The sequence below is a fragment of the Ciconia boyciana genome, chromosome 6 (genome assembly GCF_034638445.1).
Source record: "Ciconia boyciana chromosome 6, ASM3463844v1, whole genome shotgun sequence".
NCBI classification, from domain to species: Eukaryota; Metazoa; Chordata; class Aves; order Ciconiiformes; family Ciconiidae; genus Ciconia; species Ciconia boyciana.
The window spans coordinates 52,053,155-52,077,239 of record NC_132939.1 but is presented as its reverse complement, the minus strand read 5'-3'; the positions used below and the strand labels follow the sequence as shown (position 1 = coordinate 52,077,239).

General features: G+C 34.6%; 1 protein-coding gene across 9 annotated transcripts in view; it reads left to right on the top strand.

Annotated features, from left to right (window-relative positions):
- The window catches only part of EML5 (EMAP like 5), a 120,103-nt gene that overhangs the window by 35,833 nt on the left and 60,185 nt on the right, over positions 1-24,085 (top strand). For all 9 annotated transcript variants that reach the window (XR_012043041.1, XM_072864956.1, XM_072864955.1 and 6 more), the window contains exons 6-15: positions 1,136-1,271; positions 4,204-4,405; positions 5,523-5,660; positions 6,401-6,657; positions 9,399-9,611; positions 11,514-11,681; positions 13,532-13,638; positions 14,031-14,149; positions 20,815-21,001; positions 22,827-22,932. Coding sequence is in view for 8 of the 9 variants with exons in the window: in XM_072864956.1 (XP_072721057.1) it covers positions 1,136-1,271; positions 4,204-4,405; positions 5,523-5,660; positions 6,401-6,657; positions 9,399-9,611; positions 11,514-11,681; positions 13,532-13,638; positions 14,031-14,149; positions 20,815-21,001; positions 22,827-22,932 (1,633 nt within the window). In the remaining variant the exon portion in view is untranslated. The remainder of the gene's footprint in view (positions 1-1,135; positions 1,272-4,203; positions 4,406-5,522; positions 5,661-6,400; positions 6,658-9,398; positions 9,612-11,513; positions 11,682-13,531; positions 13,639-14,030; positions 14,150-20,814; positions 21,002-22,826; positions 22,933-24,085) is intronic.

Genomic DNA, 24,085 nt, shown 5'->3' with positions numbered 1-24,085 from the left:
TTGCAAATTGCTTTCACTTTTGGGGTTTATGTGCTTCATTACTGTAAAATCCAGAACCCCCAACCGAAGAAACTATTGGAACTTTACATTTACTTCTTTACAAAACTGAAATTTCAGAACAATGTTATAGAAGATATATGTCTGTTATTGGCTGTTCTACCTTCTTTTCGACAGGAGTTACAGAGACAGATTTTCCTTTCCACTGTTTTTAATGCTCTCCTGTTTTCTTTTGTCATAGCTGAATATTAAATATTTTCAATAAATATAGAACAATTTTTATTTAACTTCTCATAGGCTTATTAGCCAAACTTGCCCTTTCAGTAGCTTTGCTTACTGAAATGCATGAACTACTTATGAAAATAAGACTAGTGAGTTGTGTAGGTACTTTAAAAAAAAGTGTGTATGCTGTTTAGATAATGCATCATGTTTACATTAAATATAGTGGCTATCTGGATACAGTATCTTTCTTTTAATAATAGATATATCATCCTTGCCTCTTCGTTATCCTGAAGAAAACATGTATCAAATGAGTTAAAGAAAATATGTTAGGTTTTGTTTCCTGATGTGCACCTTTAAAATAAGAGCTTGTATTATGTATTTTTAAATGGTGTAAAGTGATCACTGTTTTTCTTACATTTTGCTTCTAAACTTAAATTTTAAATCGATCCTCCTTGGCTTAAAATGTAAAAAAATCCCAGATGTTTTTTGTCTGGTTGCATAGAAGCTGAGTAATAGCAACAAAGGCCCTGAACCAAGCCTAACAGAGATCAGTGGAAATCTTCCTGCTGATATTTGTGAGAGTTGGACCAGGCCCTACGGCAAGAGGATATGAAACTAAACTCTTTCTAGGGATAAGAAGCAGCATCACTACGATCATCATCATCAGGATGAAAGAAGTATTGCAGCAATTCTCGTATCTTACTGTTTGTCACTGAATGTGAATTCTGCTTGTTTTGTTTCCATTTCTGACTTTCATGTTTAAAGCTTGTATTAGTTGCATATGTTTATGCTATTTTCAACACCATAACAGCTAGGAAGACAGGAAGACGATACTGGCTTGGACAAGAGTTCCACTTTCCATATCGGTATCTCTTATCTGTGTATATTGTTAAAAATAACTTTCTTCTCTCTTTAGGCAGGAATTTTCAGCATGAATGCATGCGAAGAGGGGTTTGCCACTGGTGGCAGGGATGGCTGTGTTCGCTTGTGGGACTTAAATTTTAAACCAATTACTGTGATTGATCTCAGGGAAACAGACCAGGGTTATAAAGGTAAAAAGAAGTTTATCACTTTTGATATACCAATGAGGTAGGAAATGTACCAGTGTTTTGAACAAGAAAAGACTTTAAAAAACCAAAAAGGTTGTTTCATGTATGTTACTGTGAACTATTTGCTAGAAAAGAAATTTGATCATGCCCACTAGTATGAAGGTCACGTAGTCCTTCAGAGTTACTGTAAAACATACTATGAAGTTGTAGACACAGAGATTTAATTTTTTTCTTTTAAACCAATAAAATGCACATTTTTTCTCTTGTACAGCAGATTTTAACAAGGAACAGTAATACTTTAAGAGAACTTAGAAGAGACAGTGAAATCTACAATGTAAAACAGCGGAATACAGAAATTGCATTTACTGTTTATCCAAATTTTCATAAAAACTATTTGGAAGTAATCTACGGTTTCATAGTACTTAGAACGCTGCTTACATATACCTGTGACTTCAATTACGGTTTATGTCACGCTAAAATTTTATATCTATCAGTCTATAGCATGTTTTGTCAGTGTTGTAGATATTGTTGCTGTAGTGATTCAGGAAAAGAATACAAACATATACTGAAGCACTAATGTCACTTACAATATTGCTTTTGTTGGCATTTGGTTTTCTTTGCCCCCAGTCACTTTGTTATTTTCTATCTTGCCAAGAATTTGACAATGTGGTAGAATGTCTGATGGCAATCAGATATTCAGGGTCAATAAATAACTGATTACAAGTTAAATCTTTGTATTCTGTAATTGACTTGGCATTCCCACCAAGATTGTGAAATATTGCAACAAGATGGAATACACTCTATTTTAAATGCTCTGTGGTACAGTGACTCTGTTTTAAATTTAAATGTACTCACATGCTGTTTCTCAGCTCTGTTGCATGTAGTTGAAAGCTGTGTTTCATTCCCTGTTTCATTCTTTCAAACTTGTTCTCCACTCCAGGTTGTCTCCTTTACTTTTGATGGAACAGACTCTTGCCATGAACTGTTTTGGTGGTTCTTGATCACTTATGTGAACTCCATCCTCATCTTTTTGACTTGTCAAATGCCCATGACAGAGCTAATAGCTTTTTAAAAATCCTGTCTTTAATAAATTCAGTTTCCTGAATCTTTTCCCTTCAGTCTTTTTTACTTATTGTATCCTTTTGAGGATTGCCTTTACAATCTGTCCTTCTATTCGTTTTCTTAATTCCATTCTCTGCTGCTTCTGTACCTCACCTCTTGGTAATTTTATCTGTGAACATGAACTCAAGTTCTGTATCCCTGTGAATGGCTCACAGAGCAATTAGTTGTCTCTCCAAGTAGTCAAATTGTTTTTCAAAATATCTCCCTCTACCATAAGAAGTTCCAAGTTCCAAAAACATATGTCTTAATAATCTTTCATCAAAGATTCTGGTTGGTTGTTTCTTTATTTTTTAATCACTGTAGACAATATAGCCATATAATGTCTAGATTATAGGGCTGAATGGTAAGGTGGTTATATTCACCAGTGCAGCACAATAGGAACAAATCTTAAAGCAAAACAGTTGGTGTGGAGTGTTAGAGTAGCACAATACATATGTATTTTGAGGGGTATTTGAGAGGTGTTAGCTCTAGTCTGGTTCAGTGGACTGAACATTGTATTGCAGTTGGAGTGCACTGCATGCACTCCTGGAGCCCATCTTTCAGTTCTGTTTCATATGGAGGGAGTCTTATTTATGCATTTGAAGGCTATCTTGTAATGCAAAGCATGGTAAGTAGGCACAATCAGGAGCTTTGCTTTGAAAGCTAGCTTTGTCAGAATTAAAACATCAGTGCGGATGCACCAGACTGGCCTGTTAACCCACCCATTCAGTTTCCGAGTCTTGCAGTTTTTTTCCAATGTAAATTTAATAACATAAGGCTCTTCTTTTCCCTCTACATAGTTAGAAATATTTTTTCAGAAACACATCAACTCATAGCATTACAATATTCCTTTCTTTCATCTGATAGATATAATTTTATCTCGTGTATTAATCCAGACTAGTCTTTCAGAGATCATTCTTGAACTACTCTCCAGGAAAGTCAGTGTTTAGGCCAAGTGAATTAAGTTAGGCATTGCTACCATCTGGTTATCTACATCTGAAATTGGCAAAATTGAGTTGCATTATCGGAATGTAATAAATACAGCCTGTTTTGAAAGGTGCATATTCCTAAAATTGGGCAACTAAGACTGGGTTCTCAGTGTACAACTGTCCTAACTTCCATTTTCTTATTCCCAACCTTATCTACAAAAAAGTGCAGCCTGTGAGTGCTCACATCCACTGTAAGCCTGGAAACTAATTCAGTTGTTAGAAATGCATGCTAAATTCTAACATGCATCTCTTTATATGTTGTTTCAGTTTGATTTATTTTTATTTTCTTTTTAGTGGGAAAAATATTTCCCGGTACTATTAAGACGTTACGAAGATTTGCTTTAGGAGGAGCATCTTAGAAACAAGCTTGGGGAGAAGTGGGCTCTGTCTTACATACAATGCATGTTCCACTGATGCTTCTGTCACGTATATAATTTAGGTTCATCTAGCTAGTACTAAGGTCCATACTTTGATCAGAAATTGTAATTTATATTGTCTGCTACCTTTGTTGAAATTTAAAGACATTTAATGAATAATTTTAGATGCAAATGTCAGTATTATCTTTCTCTGTCAGAGTTCTTGTAATACCAGAATTGGCTACATGTCCTTTACTAAAATAAGGCTCATATTTTATTTTAAAATTTTTGTAATACTAAGCTTGAGAAGTTAATGTTCCAAGGGCAGTATGTGTTGTATGGAATGGATAAAAGGAGTAAATGGAGGAATAAGATAAGGTACATGGATACTTCTTGACATTTTCTTGCTTTTTTGTTTTTTCATGTGCTATGTTACTTTTGTTTCACAAATTCTCAGGATGTATCTCTCAGTAACAATCTCTTCTACAGGTCTGTCTGTAAGAAGTGTTTGCTGGAGAGGAGACCACATACTCGTCGGGACACAAGACAGTGAAATTTTTGAAATTGTGGTGCATGAGCGTAATAAGCCTTTCCTGATAATGCAGGGGCACTGTGAAGGAGAGCTGTGGGCTTTGGCTGTACATCCTACAAAGCCGCTAGCAATGACTGGAAGTGATGATCGATCAGTCAGGTTAAATCTTGTTTGTTTGTTTGTTTGTTTAACTGCGTACAGTTTTATACAAACAGCTCATTTTGTAGATAAGCAAATTAAAATGTTTACATTTTAAAGGTATTAAAATGTGGCATCGAAGTGCTTCTGAACCAGTTAAATTATGCATGAAATTAGTGCTCTCCAGTAATAAAATATAGTGGAAATGTATATTTCACAAAAATGAAATGTACAAAATTTGAACAAATTTAATTTAGCCTAAAATTAAGCAGTCATACACAAGTATCCTGTAAGTGTTTCCTTTTCAGGAGTTACGTTAGGCATTCACAGGTTACAATGAAAAAAATTGTAATAAAAACTTAGAATTTTTACTCTTACCATATTCACTTTTTCACATGCTGCAAATTAACTTTTAGTTTGGGAGTTTCATCAAGCTTAATGCATGCATAGTAAATTGAATCTATATTCTGAGAAAACCCAGTAAATTACTCCCTTTTACAAGTTCATCTTTTTTTGTCAAAAACACCTTTTATCTTTCTTGGAAATTAAATGTGTTTGCATTTTTATTAAATATCTTCAGTGTAACGTGGTTAAGCAAAACAGTAACTGAATTATGAATATTGAAATAATGCTCTAGAATTGTAGATATATCTTGTAAATGATAGATGTTGTAACGTATCTTGTAGTAAAAACTTAGATGTTATAATATTATCTAGTTATATGTAAGGAGTTATGAATAATGACTTGTTAATAGGAAAGGATATGTTTACTGAGCGAAGTCTTAAATTGTTCTTTAATGTTCTTCTTGGATAAAATGGTTAACAAAATAGTGGAATTTTCACAGAGTGGTCTAAAAGTATGTATTGTCATATGTTGTCATCCTTTTTATATTCAGAAGGTCAAACAAAATCAATCTGCCCCTGCATTTTCTCATTAGATATTTTCTTGCTATTTTAGATACAAGAATATTCTTTGGTGTGTGCAAAATTCACACTTTTGTCTTAGATTTTCCTTGTGGAAAATTATTTTAAAATAGGACACTACGACGTCCAGCATTCTGCAGAAATTGCAGGCTTCATGCTATCTATGACACAGTTACAAACTACTCCTTACATTTGTAATTACTACTTTATTTTAGAATTTGGAGTTTAATAGACCATGCTCTGATTGCCCGGTGCAATATGGAGGAACCCATTCGCTGTGCTGCGGTTAGTACTGATGGAATCCATCTTGCTCTTGGAATGAAGGATGGCTCTTTCACTGTGCTTCGAGTCAGGTATGTTACAAAAATTAAAAATAGATACATTATTAACTTTTTCAAGCATGTTATCTAATTGCTTTTGTAAGTTGTATGTATATTGACACTGTAGTGACCATACATGAGGAGATCGCTTACATTTCTGTTTTAAATTACTGATCTTGAGGGGGCTCAGATTTTTTAAATGTGTGTGCTACGTGTATTCGTATTGTTCCATAACAAAACATTTGAAAAAGTATATTGGTCTAATTGTAAAGAATGGCAGCGTTCTAGGAAGTGTTTTACTTTAGGTTTTAGCTTTATTAATTATTCTTGAATTATTAAGAAATAAATTTTCATTACTTCCTAAATTGTTTCCATGCGTTGGAATGCTGCTGTCAGCGCATCACACATACAAAGTGTTGCCTTGTTGCTGTGATGCCACAGTTTTAAAGGGAAAATGAGATCTGTGTCTCATGTCAGTGAAGTTTTCTTCCCTGGTAGTCTGTCTGATTAAATTTTTTTGTGGACCCAGCTTGAACAGTTCCTTTTGTTCGCTCTCCCTCAGCCCAGTGCAGCACCTTCTTGTGTCACTGTTCCCTGTTCTTTTTTTGGCCATGAAGCCCTACCCAACTTTAAAAATAGTGGTGTTGTGTTTGCACATATGGTAGTGAAGTTCACTTCATCATTTCACAATTTTGTCCATTTTTTAAAACTGGGAACTTGACAGTATGATAAGGCTCTTCTATACTTATGACATGCTTTCTTTCATACTGCAGAGATATGACTGAGGTTGTTCATATCAAAGACAGGAAAGAAGCTATTCATGAACTGAAATATTCACCAGATGGGAATTTCCTAGCTGTTGGTTCCAATGACAGCTCTGTGGATATATATGGTGTTGTTCAGCGATACAAGAAAGTTGGGGAATGTATTGGATCTTTAAGTTTCATCACCCATATGGATTGGTCTTCAGACAGTAAATACTTACAGACCAACGATGGCAATGGGAAAAGACTTTTTTACAGGATGCCAAGTAAGAATCTGAGTTGCCTTTATGATATTTGTTACTTACTACAGAAAGAATGTATAGTAGTTTTGTAAAAACAGCCAAATATAGATCCTTGTTCAAAGCACTGGGTTATAGAGAAATTTCTGTCTAAGTTCATGTAAATATTTGCTATATTTTAATAAGTACAGGATTTTCTGGCAAAGTTACTTAAATATTTTTATTCTTATATGTTTACTCTTCTTTATAATGCATCATTTCATGGTAGAGATGCTGGCTTATAATTATTTTATTTCTCAAAACTAAATCTGTGCTCCCTCTTCTTTAGAAAAAGAAAAGTATTGCTTTCAAATTCAATTTTGCAATATCTTAATAGCTTTGTACTTACTGAGCTTGGATATTAAATGATTATCATTTGCTTGCACTGTATGTTTTTTAAAATGTGTGGAAAAATCAATATGTTGCATCTTGGAAGAGTCATCTGGTTTTCTAGAACTATGTTTGCAGCAGAACTGAGGAATTTAACTTAAAAGAGCTTTTACAGTGAGAAATTTGTAATAGATAGAAACAATCGGAATGCAGATTAATTTGGAAGTATAATGGGATTAGATAACTGTAGAGAAAATAAGAGTACCTGATATAAGGATGCCAGAATGTTAGGAATTACTGGAAACAAAAGAAATATTGAAGCTGTGATACATATATGATTCAATCATGCAACTTTCAAAATGAATAAAAATATCAAAATAAAATTTTAGCTGGGCAGTCTACTGATAACACAAGTTCAAATGTGTCTTTTTTTATGGCAGGGGACTATTAAAGAAAATTAGTGTATAACATAATATTAAAATATAGTTTTCAGATTCAAAGTTTGTGACAACCCCATTATTGTAAATATTTTCAAGACAACACTGTCTTGAAAACTTGACTGAACTGTCCCATACTCTTGAAAACAGTTTTCATTAAGACAATTCCCTCTGCAGAGGACATAGGCACATAGTACATATATCTTAAAGCTTCAAATTTAAGTAGTCCTGATTACAGTATGTCAAGGGCAATGTTTGTGTCAAGGTTTGACTTGTTTCTTCTGTGTGTATACACTCTTTACATAACATCATTCTATATTTTTCCCACTCATCATATTTGTAGTAAGTATTTATTAGCATCACCACTTATTATATTGTCCCTTTGTTTGTTATACAATGTTTATGCTTTGCACTGTACATTATTCATAGTTCCGTGGAGCTTTTCGTGACTGTTTTTGCTGAAGCATCTAATTCATTCTCTGCAAAAGTTTGATTTTGTGCACTGAATGAGACAGAAGATATGTTAAGAAAAGACAGTAAGTGAGAATTTAATTAGACTGTAACAGATAGTTACACACAGGAGGAGCAATTTGAAGTTATATAGGCAGCTTTCAGCCTGGAATTTCTTGATATATTAGAACGTAGGATTGTGAAAGCTTGTTTATGAAAAAAGTTTAGTAAAGTCAGTGAAGTTAGAGGAATCTCCTAAATATTTTAAAATAATGATCAGAATCATATAACTCTTGAAATTCCACTATAAATGAGTAAGGAATTTACAGTTGCCTAGTACAAGATCTGTAGGACTTAGTCATGGATATAACCAGTATTAGTAGTAATCGTTTACATGGATTAGTGATTGAAAGAGATTACAAGGTAAACCTTGTCAAAGGGTGCAGTTATTTCATCAGAGCTGAAGGATCTTCAAACAGGGAACTTGAGTTCGTTTCCAGTTTTTGGAGGGGTATATAGTAGTTGAACTTTTCCTTGAGTGTGGTTTGGGTGTTTGTTTATTTGTTTGTTTTCTTTAAAGTCTTCGTTTCTGATTTATTTGCCATTTTGCGTTATCTTTTCTCTATGGCTGTTCTTTACTCTGTTTATTCCAGTCCACTTGAGTTCTCCCTTGCCCTGTCCCCCTGTTGAAAACTTACCTCCTTACAGTACCTGAGGCTGCTCCCCCTTACATCCCATCCCATCCCATCCCATCCCATCAGCCAGAATCCTATTACCCATACAAAAACGGGGAAAAAACCCAGCCCAGTTGCCTTCAGTTTTGTTACCACTGAAGTCTGAGAGGTGAGTTGTTGGAAGTGTCCTGCTCGGGTTCTGCAGTTGTGCACTCAGTCTGACTCACAACTTTTACGTTTTCTTGCATTGTTCTTGTGTTGCTCCTTCACTCTGCTTCTGGCCATTCCTAAAGACGCAGTATTTATTAAATGGGCCTTTGGTCTGACTCAGTACTTAAGCTCTTACATGAAACTTCGTGGGATTGGAACAATCTTATCACAGATAGAGCTGATTTGAAATAACATAACAAGGATCTAAGCATAAAATTGGTATTTTCAGTAATGTACAGTGGTCAGATGTAAATGAGTTCTTCAGTTTTTGCTCTAAGTAATCTAGGTTTCTAGAAGAGTTCAGCAACAGAATTTTTCCAAACTTTATCTTAGAATGGCTACATGTATTTTTTGATAAGCATTTAAAAACAACACAGCCTCAAGCAGATATCAAGAAATAATAAAGACTGTAAAGTACCAAACCCATGGTCTTCTGTTAGTAGTCTTGAGATGCCTTACTACTGATACTGTTGGTCATAAGAGGGAATATTCGATCAGGACAGTTTTAGAAGTCAGTTTTTAATTCTGTCTCACTTGGATTTGTTTTCTGGAGAATTTTAAAAAATTTTACATTCTTTAAAATTGCATAGAGAGCTGTTTTTCAATATTCACTTATTTTTGTTCTTAGGTGGAAAAGAAGTAACAAACAAGGAGGAATTAAAAGGCGTTCAGTGGGCATCGTGGACCTGTGTTTCTGGCCTTGAAGTTAATGGAATCTGGCCCAAATATTCAGATATAAATGATATAAATTCTGTGGATGCAAATTTTATTGGGCAAGTTATGGTTACAGCTGATGATTATGGAATAGTGAAGCTCTTTCGATACCCATGTCTAAGAAAAGGTAGTACCTTTAAGTTCAATTATAAACGTATATTTTTAAATTTTGGTTATTCAAGAAAAAGGTTTTAGAAAACTGGGTTTTTGAAAATTATATAAATGGCAAATATTCTTAGAAGTTGGAGCTCAAAGGTGGAAAAAAATAATAGGCCGATGTATTGACAATTGTAATAATAACAGTATTTTATTTGCATTTTAAATAGGATAGCCAAAAGTTTTACATATATTTTATTTTGTAAAATAGTTCTCTCTCTCTCTCTTTTTTTTTTTTTTTAAATGGTATTTCATTAGGTGATGCAATATCTACCCTTTTATGAGATATATATCGTTAAGTATTTCACCTTGGTCTTCAAGTAGTTTTCTTTGTCCTCTGGATCTGTGATGGAGATTTGGGCTACGAACTAGAAAAAATAACTTTACTAAATGATTAGAAGCAATAAATAAGTGAACAGCAAATTGGTCCTGTAATCAGAGTATGCCACTGTATGTTATTTGAAGTTTAAAAATTTTTTCAACACATTTTTCCTCAAAATTTTACTAGCAATAAGGACGAATCTCATGTGAGATTTTAAAAACTGAAGCCTAAAGCAAGGTATATAATTTTCAAGTTTACTGTTCAGGACTGAGTGAACAGGTGAGAGATATATATCTTTTTAGATGAGAAAGGCTTCATTTTTTCAGAGCTGTTTGAAGAACTCCATTCTAGACATCATTCAAGTTAAACTGTAACAAGTTATCAGTAGCAGAGAGCTCTGTCTTCAAGCTGGTAACATGATGATGATCAGAGAAAGCCTGTGAAATGTCCCCTAGCTTTTAAGAAGAGTCCTCTTAACCTAAAAAGTTTGCCAGGGGACTAGATCAAATCTCTAAGTTTTGAAAGGGGAAACAAAAAAGTTGTACCATTGCATCATTGCAGTTTGCAGCATTGCATGTTTAATGCTGGCTATGACCACATGATCTTCGTGATGGGTTTGAGGATATGTCTTCAAGCCATATGTGCTTAAAGAAATGATTTTTTTTTTTTTTTTTGGTAAATGACTGATATTCCCCCGTAAGATCACCTTCTACAACTCTTTGTAGAAGGTGATATTAAAAAACTTTAAATCTTTCCAGTTTTATTTTTAAAGTGATAAGGCTTTTATTGGTACCTGAGGTAATCCACAAATATCTTCCTGAAAACAGTCTTCTGTCCATTTGAAGGAGACTGAATTTGTTCCCTTTTTATTGCCTATTTTGCACTAGAATTATAAAAACAAAGAAAAGGCACAAGATTCTGTTTAATGGAGTGCTGTTAGGAACTTCTTTTTAGTAACTGATGCAATGATTGTGTTGTAATTATGTAGTAGTCAGTGAAAATACTAACTTGGTGTAGTTATACTACTACTGCTACCACTACTACTACTACTACTACAGGTGTGGGGATATGAATTGCTAGAAGTGCTTAGCACTCAAATTGCACAAGCAGTGGGAACCAGTGCTACGAGCACACATATGGGGGTGTTTTCACTGAGCTAAATATACATCATTTAACATTTAAATAACTGCATCTTTTCAATATAGAAATAATAATTGTCAAAATCTTCGTTTGTAAAAACTAAAATAATACAATAAAATTTTTTAAAAATCCTCCTTTAGTACATCTCATACGGCACTATCATATGTCTTCTCTCTTTGTGTTTGACTTGTTAAAGATGATATATCCTGCAATCAAAGTTAAAAATTTGTCTTAGATTAAAATTTGGGAATATGGCAAAAAGTTGCTGCTATTAATTAAAATATCACTAGTAATTAGAATACCTTAATTAAACTATTACTTTTTTATAGAGGTTCCTTGATATGTTTTCCTAAGGTGCTTCTGAAACATTTATTTCACATGTATTGAAAGATATTTTTATTCTTGTTCTAGGAGCAAAGTTTAAAAAATATCTTGGTCATTCTGCTCATGTTACAAATGTCAGATGGTCGCACGATCACCAGTGGGTTGTTTCCATTGGGGGAGCTGATCATTCTGTCTTTCAGTGGAAATTTGTCCCTGACCGGAAGTTGAAAGATTCGCTTCATATAGCACCCCAAGGTAAGTAACCTAGGTAAGTTAACTTATTAAAAAAAAAAATGGTGGGAGGAGGGTAGGCTAAAAGAGAAATAAAATTCTTTGGTGCAAGTATAGCAATAAATATTCAGAATTGTCAGTCTGCACAAAATTGTTCTTTAAACTTGCAGCTGCCTGAAGTACCTGATGGCGTTGCCTAATACTTGCCTGTACCCTGTATGCTCAGTCTAGCAAGGTTGTGAAAAAAATTCACGACTGTGTTCCCTGTGCAAAGGAAAAATTTAAAAGTTCAGATCATAGATAAGAATTTATGAATTCTGTACATATCATCCTTTACTAAATTGACAACAACTGGATGCCCAGATGTCACTGGAAAAAAAAGATGTATATGCTCATTTGATTAAAATTTTAAAGTATTTAGATGATAATTTAAGCATTGTAATTGACCCCCCCCCCCCCCAGCAGATTATAGGTGTTGAATATTTGGAAAAAAATGTCGATCATGTTTCCACTGGTGACTAATACAGCAATTATTCTCATGACTGAGTTTCCCCAAATCAAACAATTAACTGAGTGTCTCACTTGGAAATTCCTAAAGGAATTTAGAGACTCCTTTGGGAAAATAAGTATATAGAATTACAATTAAATAGGCTGTTTCACCCTTTAGTTGCTAAGATCAGATGAAGATGTATCAGTGTGGACCCAGGTAAATGAATGCCGATTCAGTGCTGGCCTCGGCAGTGCCAAATGCAGAAAGAAGCAATAGTTCTCTTCATCTCCTTGATGAAGCCTCTAAAAAGCCTTTAACTGGTTTGATCCTTCATGGTATGAATTCATTTTCAACTAATTATTTGCCATGACTCCAATTTCTCATTAGCTACTGCTTCCCAAGATAAAATTTCTATATATAAAGTGTTGTTTCAGTTCCTTGTTCCTGGATATATAACCTTACTTCTGGCTATCTGACAGTATGTGCAACCTACATCTATTTTGTCACACTATTGCGAACTGTCCTGTTAATGGCTTTTCTAACTCTGTAATCTGCTACCTTTATCGGTAGCAATATTGTTTTTCTCTAGATCACTGATAAAAATGTTAAGTAGTATAGCTCCAAAGATTGCTCTTTATTGCATATTTCTGGAAGCATTTCTTACTGAGTGGTGATTCTCTCTTTGTAATTATGTTTTGAGATCTTTTAAAATCCATTTGTGTTCTAGACTGATTTTGTGTCTGGTTTCTTGATCAAAAAATGTGCAACATTCAATCAAAGGTTGCAGAAGGATCCAAATATATTATAATTTATCAGCCAGGACATTCTTGCAGTTTCTGTTGGAATGAAACTCTGTGCTACAACATTATCTGGCTTTCCCCAGATATAAAACAGAAACATTAAATGACTACTCTTTTTCCACAGTCACTGGAAATTTTACCACTTCCTTCCCATATATGATTTTTTTTTTCCTAATCTACCTGAAGAATTGCTGCTTACATCAATGACTCACCTAACCATAAGTTTCTCGTTGGAGCCCTTTACTTCTCTTGTTAGTTTTCTGCAAATCTTAGTTTCTGCTTTATACTCATTACTTCATGGTCTTCTTTCTTCCTTTCCTCCTAACATTAATGTTGTTGAAATAATTTTAATGAATGAAAACTAACTCGCTCCCAAAACCAAAAAAATTATCATACTTACAAGTTGGCTTGTTTCTACTGTAGCAGTGGAATTGATCCTGTCAGCTTGTCAGTTATTAGCAGTTTATGTTGTAGTTAATATAAGCATTGATTATCAAATCAGAAACATTAAGCAGCTACTTTAAACACTTTCTGGTTTGCAGTTTAGGTTGCTTCATTTCCTGTTTCTGTTTTCTTGGTGGCAGAGAGTCTGGTTGATTCTAATAGTGATGAATCAGATTCAGATCAGTCTGATGTTCCAGAGCTGGACTCTGAAATTGAACAAGAGACACAGATCACCTATCGTCGACAGGTAAAGATTTTAGTTTTAATGGCAACTGGAATGCTTCCCAGGGTTTAAGTTGCTCTTTTATGAAGACGTGTTGAAATCTGAAAACTGGGGAGACTGAGAGCTGAGCAGGAACTGACCAAAACCTTTAGAATTATTATTATTATGTGACGCATTCAAAATGCTAAGATACAGTAGAGGACAAAAAGTGATTACATGTATTCCTAGCATGTTCTATTAGCGTTTTGGTTGTAATTTAAAAACAAGTTACACTATACAATAACTAGCTACAGTTATTGGAGATTTTTTTCAGTGATATCAGTGTAACATTTTTGTGGGTGATAACTGTGGCTGAATTCTCAGAAACATACTTTTCTTATGAATCTCTTAATTTATAAGCGTACTCTTTCTTAAAGGTTTACAAAGAAGATCTACCTCAACTTAAAGAGCAATGCAAAGAAAAAAGAAAAAGTGCAGCTTCTAAGAGACGAGAGCGAGCTCCAGGGAACAGTATAAGATTACATTTTGTTCATGGGTATGAAAACTAGGATTCTTTAAAATATACAAGCAGACTGTTCGTGTTTTGTAGATTGGTGTTTATAATTTAATAATCTGATTGAAGACTTTTAGGTCAGTTGCTTTGTGATTTACTGTTTTTATTTATTTCTGTAAAAATAAATTTACACTAAATTAAGAAAACTTTGATGCCAAGCTAGACTAATTCTGGACATGAATTCTGAAGTGAATTTGCACTGAAACTTTAGCTGATACTTATTACTTGAATAGAGGTGACTAAATATAATACTTGGCTATCACCCATATTTTTCAGTATCTGGAAAGTAATAGTTCTCTTTGATGTATTATTTTGGAAGCTACGATGGAAACTTGGTGTAGTTGAAGATGACTGGGTTCTGTACTAAGTGGTGTTTCTATCAGTGTTTTATTAAAAAAACGTATAAACTGTACCTAATCTGAAACAATTTACACGTTCCTCTTCTAGTTTAGGAATTAAATTTAATTCTTAATAGGTCCTATAAGTGTGTTAAAATTCAGTTTCATTCTCTTTTTTGGTGCTAATTTGAGGAACAAAATGACTTTCAGATGCATCCTTGAAATCTTATGATTTTGTCTCTAGGATTGGTAGTCTCCCATAACTCTTCACAAGTGAAGGCTTTTTCATCAGGACAAAGATGTGGTGTTTTAAAGCAAACTGGCAGTAGATGTTACTACATTAGAATAATGATCAGACATATAAATTCCCTTGATACAAAGCAAAACCAAAGCCTTTATTAAATTAAGGCATTGGAAATCAGGTAATACTGTGTTTTCCTTTCAAAAGATAACTCTTTGCAGGAATACAACTTCTTTTTAGAGATGACTAAATGCACAGATAAGTTGCTGATACTGTCTGTCTTTATAATGACACGTAAACAATTTTAGAAGGGCTCCACATGGAATGCTTAATAAATTAATTGACTAAGAATAGTTAATAATTCAACTCAGCAATTTTGTCTGTAGAAGACATGGAGTCTGAGGAATAGCTTTGGATATAACGACAACTGGGAAGCTTGGTACAGAGTTGTTTTTTTTATTTCTATTTTTGACGCTCCAGAATTCTCAGTTGAAGATTTTTATATCTGTGTAGAAAATGCATTAAGGTGGGTAGCTGTATGTAGTCTTTAAAATTTGGTCTAAGAATCAAACCAAATGATCCTGAAGATGTAGCACAAGCAAGGGCCCTGGATCTTTGGGATTATTGTTATTTCCTTCACAACAGAAGTGAAGCTTGACCAGAATATCCAGGAATGACCAGAAGTAGAATGTCCAGTTGAGTTCTGTCTGGTTACCCAATGGGAATCAAGGAAACTAATGAAGAATCCATGCTGAACAACAGATTTTTCTCAATATCCAGGCTGTTAACTTTAAAGTGACCCACATCCAAGTGAGTAATAGGCGTATTCTCTGATTCAGGAAGTCTGCTTTGCTTCATCTTTCTTTAGCTGCAATGGAAATGTCTTGGATGTTCCTTGAAAGTGTAAAAAGTGGTGCTTTTTTGAACTAGGGGAATAAGAAGCTCTTTTTCCTTTCTTTGTTTTTGAGCACGTTGGTTTTGTGTTTTGAATTTGTCAACTGCCTTGAAAGATGAACTTTTAAAAATCTCTTCATATCCTGTAAGAAATCCTTTAGACCTCTGGTTACTTCCTGTTTTGGAAGGGGATAAATGCAATAATGCTGAGTATGTGAGCCAGCCACTGACTAATACAGATGAGAAAGCAACTTCTGTTAACAGGTTGATGTTTAAGTGCATCTTTCTCTAAGAGATCTGATGCAATCATGATCACAAACATGTTATTAAAGTGGTGTACTAGTTTGGCCTCTGACTATTCCTGTATTTTCTTTCTGCCGTGTCTTTGACAGTGGTGGTGGTTCAGAAACACAAAAAGGATACATCTTTTGAGATACTCACAGGAACCCCTTTCTCAAACTCAGTGTTTATAATACTTTATTTCTGCTGGCAGAGAATAAGGATGCAAATATAATACTTATGTCCTGTATTCTCTCAAAGCTATGCTGCTTATCTCACAAGAATGATACATTTTTTAAATATTCAAAGGATTTAAGCAAAATCTAGTTTGAGTTTCAGGATATTCATTGAACTGACCTTATAATAAGATTAAATTTGGTTATGGTTTCAAGGTGACATGGGATTTCTCATGCTCTTAAATGAGAGTCTTATGACACCTTGCATGGATTCCTACCAGAGGGCTACAAATACCTACAAATAGCATCTGAACAGGGTAGGCTATGAGTGGATCCTGTTGAGAAAACACTATTGCCATGTGAAAGTATTTAAAAAAAATAAATCCTATCTTTGTGCTAAAGATTCTGACCTCAATCATGTTTATTTTGACATTTGGTTCTTCTGGAGATTTTTTTTGGGGGGGGTTGCACTACGTTTGGAAATTTCCCATGTCTACTTTGAAGAGTAACATAGAAATTTTGGAACACTTACAGCATCAGACAAGCTATGGACATTGACTCTTTTCCCAGAAAGGACAGTACTTGTGAAGTTGCCCCTTAGTTGGCTATAGATGTGTAACTTGCAGCTGTGGGTAGGATCTAGCTTCCGGTTAAAGAATTTACAATTGTGTGCCTAAAAGTAGAGGGTGTTTATGTGTGTATCTAAACTTCCGTCACAGTCAATGGAGATCCAGTCAGTAGTCAGTGGAGCATAAGGGGTGATTTGGCTCAAGTAAAATTAAATGCTGACTGGTTGGTCAGCTGAGTAGCCTTGCAGGTTCTGTTGCTGTATTGACTAGAACACTGTTGATTAAAATATAGGTGTTAATATATCTAACACACATGTGAATACCTACGTTTACATGTCTCGATCTCAGACTGAATCCAGCCCTTGCTCTTCATGATGTTGGTAATGGCAAAATTTTTTCCTACATAGCATTGAGGTAGCTATCTTTTCTTCTGAAAGTTACTGTCATATTAACTTGAATCAGTCCTGGATTGATGGTTTGATTAGCTGTTGCTGAAGACCACTTGAAAACATCAACTACTGCAGAATGCAGTGTTATGTTTATTGTGCCTTGTTATATATTATCCAGTAACTATGATGCAAAGATTGCTTTCATTATTATTTAGTTTCTAGTTGCTAATCAAGATGCCTTTTAAATTACTTCTGTGGTTTGTTTTCTGCATGCAAAGAAATTGTTTCTCTTCGTGTTTTTTCTGAGATTAGCTAATAATCTCAGTTCTAAATTGGTTTAATAATATGGAGATGTAAGTATTTTGGAACTGTGTAGCATATTCTCAGGGAATGATCTACACTGAAACATGCTTCTCTTCATCTCTGCTTAGACTGTCTAAGCCCATCACTTTATCCTTCTGGTGAAAAGTACCTATATAGTCAGGGAGTTAGTAAACTGGCATGTGGGAAAGACCAAATTTGTTTAACTGGGTTACAAATGTCTGTTTGCAATGCTTGATATTTTGGCAAAAGATGTTTTATTTTAATTGTAAAGAACTGATTGTATACCTTTTTTTTTTTTTTTAATAACTGGAGGTAGTCAACTAAAATCCAAACTTCTGATCATAAAACATTATAGATATGAGTAATAAGAACTATTTTCCTGCATCCTAGATACATTTTGGATTTTTTGGGTAGTCCTGTGATATATATGGCATTAACATACTCAATTTCACTATGCTTAACTTAGGGTATATAGGCAATTGTTATGACAAGAACTGGGAAAATTCTGAATTTCTGGGTTGCAGGTGGAAGGATCTGAGACCCTTTTGCTATCTTAATGCTTTTTACTTTTATAGGTGACTGCTAAGCTTGTAAGAAATTGCTCAATGTCCAGTATTTCTAAAGCATTATTTCTTTCAGCATACATATTTTCGTAGCTGCTTTTTAAAATATTCTCATTTAGGGTGCATATTCAGCATTTTTTATTATTATTCTGCACTTGAAAAGGGAATCCAGTATTTTTAACAGAGCACAATGCAGAGTGAAGCGTAGGAAAATGACATCTGAGCAACGATAGGTCCAGTTATCTTCTTTGGCGCTGTGCCTGCCTTTATAATGCCTGCCCCTCCCTGAATGTTGTCATGTCCTTAAACTGTTGATGTTGCATACTGTGATAGGTTATTTTTGTTTTCTTTCTTCATAGTTACTGTAGGTCGTTGTATATTATATCCCTTTAAAAACTAGTGGCTGGACATCAAAGAAGGGTGCAGCCAGGCAGGGGAAGCAGGCAGCATGTTGGGTCAGGCAGAAATCAGCTTCCAAACATCTGTGTGTGTTGCTGCTGGGGGAAGTTGTTAGTGAAGGATATGGGTGGAGGGAGAGTGAAGCACGACTGAAGAGTCTGCACCTGTATTGTGAGTCTAAATTGTTGGTCACTTTGAGAAGAGCAGGGAGCAGACATAGCTGAGCCTCAAACCTAATGGAAAGAAAGAGATTTTTCTAGAGACCTTGAAGGGACAGTAACTCAGGAGACACTGAAAAGTTGCTGGACTAGGACCAAAACTGAAGTTAAGAACCTGCCTTTGAGTACCAATCTAAACAGTGGGTTGGAGGGAGACTTATTTAAAAGCTTTTATTTCTGTGTTGTCACAGTTTTTGCTGGTTTAAGAAGTTCACTTTGCTTGTTCGTGATCTAATGAGACCCAGCTTTGGACTTCACAGTGTCACAGACAATACAAAACTGGGAGGAGTGGCTGGTACACCAGATGGCTGTGCTGCCATCGAGAGGGACCTGGACAGGCTAGAGAACTGGGCAGGGAGGAATCTTAGGAACTTCAAAAAGGGGAAATGCAGCATTCTGCGTCTGGGGAGGAAAGGACCTGGACCATCTGCTGGTCTGTTTAAAAAGTTTGTGAGATGATTTTAGCAATTTTTCTCTAATCACATGTGATCTGACATAAGTACCATTGCATGTAGTGTAGGTGGGCCGACAGAGATACAGTGTGTTCAAACCTGCTCCAGGTATGTGCTGTGGTGTTTTCCAGTAATGCATAGGTCTAGTATTCGTGAACATGGATCCATGGCTGGAGTTTTGAGAATAATACTCATTGAGCTAAAGTTGGTCAACTGCCTTAAAGACTCGTTACTTGACCAGTGCATATGGTTGCACTGTGTATGCAAGGAAAGCTATATGTAATTTTATGAAAGACTTTTCTACCTGGACTGCATAATTTCTGTGTCATTTAAATCTTTTAAGTGTCTCATATGCAGTAAATGTCTTAATGCTATCCCATTCATTTTGTGTATGACACTTACTGGTATGTGTACAGATGCATCTCTGTCTTACGTGATAATTTAAAGACCTGCACTGTTGCAAAGAGATCCTGCATTTGTTTTCTTCTTAAAATAGTGTAATTTTTTCTGATGATACATGCTTTTAATTGAGCAAAGACATTAATATCATGAGAAGTATGCCATAGGCATTAGAGATTTCTGTTAGTTGCTGATAGTGAAAGTTTGGTTGCTGACTAAGGACTTGCTGATGATCTTCAGGGGGCTTTTTCAACTAGTTCAATTAGAAGTTGGGTGCAGATATACTTAGGTTGAGCCTTATGATCCCTAAATAAAGATTATTCATGGCCAATTCAAACACATTCAAGTGTCATTCCCTTCCTGTAAATTTAACTATATATTTAGAAATGTAACCAGATTTTGCCTGCATCTTTGTAAAATAATTAAAAAGTTGATTTAGTGATGAGTAAGTGATGAGTTTAGTGATGATTTAGTGATTCTGTAAGAACAGAAGAAGGAACAGAAAGAGGTTAGCTGGGGAATTAATAGCATAGAAACAGGATGTGTCAGGAGTATATGTAGTATTGTTTATATCAGAAGAAAGTAATGAATAAATTTGAAGTTACGCATTTTGAAATGTTATCTCCATTGACTGCCAGGGATAGCATAATTAAAAACACTAATTTAAGACTTTCTTGTTTGTTTAATGATTTTTAGGTTTCTGAGCCCCTTAAATTACGTCTGAAAGTAGGACCCTATCCTTTTTGAAAATGCCACCTTTGTTTTTTATGGGGTACTGCATCTTAATCACACCTAGGAAGAAACGTGTATACTGTGATAGTGCATACAGACGTCAGTTGGGAATTTGCCTACTCATGCCAGTTGCTGTATCAGTACAGAAAAGAGACAGGTTTTCCTTCAAAAAAGAAACTGATATGGAATAAAATTTATGCATTTGTTTTCTGTTAGCAAGTTTCCAGAAACTTTTAGTTTTATATCATCTGTGTTGCCCATATTCTTGTTGAAACTTTTGCTGCCTGATTTTTGAGCGGTAAGAGATAGAAAATGTCCAAAGTATTAGTTTTGGCTATTTCATTTAATTACATGTTGCATGCCTGAATTCTCCATGTGGTCTGGAAAAATTACTAGCTATTACTTCCTCTTCTAAACTAGTTGTGGAGAGTAACTATTAAATAGCAGCCACTTTCAAACTAATGTTAGTGGTACTGCTGTCTGAATAGTAAATGAAATTGATGAATTGGTGTTCCTTTGGGAAAATATGTTAATAATCTTAAAACACCAAAACAGTAATTGGTAAGTAATTTGATTTTTTACATGTGCAAAATGCATCTTGCATAACTTTATCTCAAAGTTTCAGTATATAATATGGTTATGACCTTGATGAAAAAACTTTTTTCTTTAATTAGTTACAGGGGTTACGACTGTCGAAGCAATTTATTTTACACTCAGACGGGTGAAATTGTATACCATGTTGCAGCAGTGGGAGTGGTGTACAATCGACAGCAGAACACACAGCGCTTTTATCTAGGTCATGATGATGACATTCTTTGCCTTGCTATTCATCCCTTAAAGGACTATGTGGCAACAGGCCAGGTAGGATGCGTGTTTATCTACAATAAGAATCTGAAGTTGTTACTACTGAATTTAGAAAAGCCTGTTTTGGAGGAAGGAACTCCAGTCTGCACTTATTCAGGTGAAGGACTACATTTCTGTTGCAGATGGAATCATGTTAAAAAACTGCAAAATAAGTGTTTTTCCAGTTCTTTATATTAATTCTGATAAGAGTCTTTAGTTGATAGGGTTTTTTTGAACCTCTTTTTTATTTAAGAATAGTTTCATATTTTTTATTCAGCATTATGTTGCTTCTTCATGATAACAAGTGAAGGAAATGTATTATTGTATTATATTATAAATTCACGTATTGTTACATAACATGAAGTTAGCAGAATGAATGTAATGTTATTACATTCTGGCATTTCAATTTCATACATTATGTTTTTGGTTATCACCTATAGCCAAACTATTTAGTGTTTGTACATGCAGCACAGGTATGTATGTTGCTAAAGTATTTATAATAGTTCATTTTGTCTTTCACCAGACAGTAATTTTAGGTAAAATTTTTTAACTCGTGTTTTCTGACAAACAACTCTTCCCATAAATGTTTATACACCAGGACTTGAAGGTTTGATATGATGTTTCAGGGGTTTTTAATTATTATTATAATTATTATCATTGTTGTTGTTATTATTATTAATAAATACATTGGAGAACATGTGAACTGAAATTTTTAATAGAAATAAACTTTTGCTTATAATACCCTTAATTTGTGTAAAAATGTTTGAGATTAACATAAATTTGCAGGTCAATTTAAAGATTAAAGCCCTGAATGGGAGAATTTATTCTATTTCATTTTGGAGTAGTAAAGACTATGAATAAAAATGTGCCTGGATTTACTATATTTTAAAATACTTTAACAGAAAGATACACTCTATCAACAGAAAGATGCAACAGATACAACTCTATCAACAGAAAGATACACTCCATTATATACTGTTTTATATATACACATTATATACTGTTGTATACTACATTATCTGCAGAAATTAAGTAATGCAGTAATCAAATTCCCCATGCAACACTGGTTCAGATTTTCCTGATAGTAGACGTTATGAAAAGCTTTGCAAACATAACATGTTAAGTTTGTGGCAAAACCAGAAATAGATCCTAGTTTTCTTGAGTCCTGCCCCTGGTCTTAAACACAGGAGAGCGTTCTTCTGCTTTTGCAGCCCTTTTTTGTGTACGGAGGTGCAAAACCTTTGGTATAGCTAATAATCTTGTAAATACTGACTAATAATGCTTGTACATAGTTGAAAAGAATAAGCTATATTCCATTTCTTACCAAGATCTAGTTACGTACATTAGTGCCATTCTAGTGGAGATTACTCCACAGGTATCAATGCATTAGAATCTGACTTGTAGGCAATTGTAATGACACCAGAAAGCAACAGAAGTCACCTTGATTTCTCAAACAGAGTAGCTTACATACTAGAAATAAAAATAACCTTTTATTTTTAGACAGGGAATGATTGATAGAGAATTGATGGAATAAATATGCCACAGTGCAATCAATGAAGGGCTCCCCCCCCCTCCCTGCATCCCCTCCCAGGAGGACTCTTGTTAATTGTGATTAATGTGCCTAAGTTCTTTGGAGGGAAGAAAGAGCCATCTGGGGAGTGGTATTTGTAAAGCAGGAGAAGGAATAATATACTGCTAGCCAGACAGAAGTAATAGTAGAAAAATTTTATCACTGTAAATTTTCAAATACTTTACAAAGTATTTGTCATTATTATACTTTTAAACAACTGTGTGAAATAACTGAGAAATTAAAATAAATGTTTATAAATGTGTATACTTTCAGGTTGGTCGAGATTCCTCAATACACGTTTGGGATACAGAAACAATAAAACCACTCTCAGTATTAAAGGGCTATCACCAGTATGGTGTTTGTGCTGTTGATTTTTCAGGTAATAAGTATTTATTTATTTATTTATTTATATACAATTTTCCTTTTCTGTATGAAAATACAAGCTAATCAGGTCTAATGAGCAACTCGGAATTCCTTTACACTGAAGATTCTGTATTAAAAATATTCTCCAGTGATCAATGTCAAATGAGAGAGGCTGTCTTAAAGTGACCATTCATTAAAAAGAGCTCCTGTGGAGTCTTGCACATCAGGAAATGCAAGAACAGGTTCTGTGCTGTTTAATAGCTGAGCTGATCGCTTTGAAATTTCTTTTGGTTATATGAAGCAGGCGCACAGATCTTGAGTGTTGTGTCTGCATTACAACTGTGTAAGGAAATTTTTGAGCAAATTGATCAGGTGTGTGCTTTTTTTTTTTTTTTTTTTTAAATTAAATCCTGCAAGCCAATTGAGTACCACACTGATAAATTCAGAAAGTCCACTTATGGAGTTCTGGGCAGAAACCCAGCCTCTCCCTCCACCTTATACTAACGTAAGAGACTGTCAGTTAAATCTTTTGAGATTTTTGCACCCCATACATTGAATTCCTGTACCAATGTTAAATTTCCATTTCTGCACTGGTTCCTATTCATTCTTTAATGGTTTGGATTTACTCGATAGGATCTCTAACCTCACAGTAAAGATGTGTGATCACAAAGATGAGTAGTTTTGGGGTCTTTGATGCTTCTTACCTTTCTTTGGTTCTCCTTTTTCAAGATGTGAATCTCATTTCCCAAATTCTGGCATGGATGCATAATGATTTCAAAGATGGATACATGTCAGAAAGTCATTGAACACAAGTGAACACAAATAACTTCTTGGAGGTTAATGTGGGATACATGTCAGAGCGCCTCAAAGACTTCACAGGGATTTTCAGAGTGAACAGAAGATTCTCACAATACAAATTGTGATGAAGGGTTTTGTGCAACTATGTCAGCAACTAGCTGAACAAAGGATTTGATACAAACACAGAGGATCTAAGTGCAGTTTTTAGACAGGGTAACTTAAAGTCCTAAACTTCATCCAACTGACCACTCAAGTTTAAAAGGAAACAGATGACACACGTGCCTCTAAGCACACATGATACGATTATTTACCTGTTTGTACATTCTTCTTACAATATTTGTGAAGTTATAATATCCTTTAATATAGTTTCT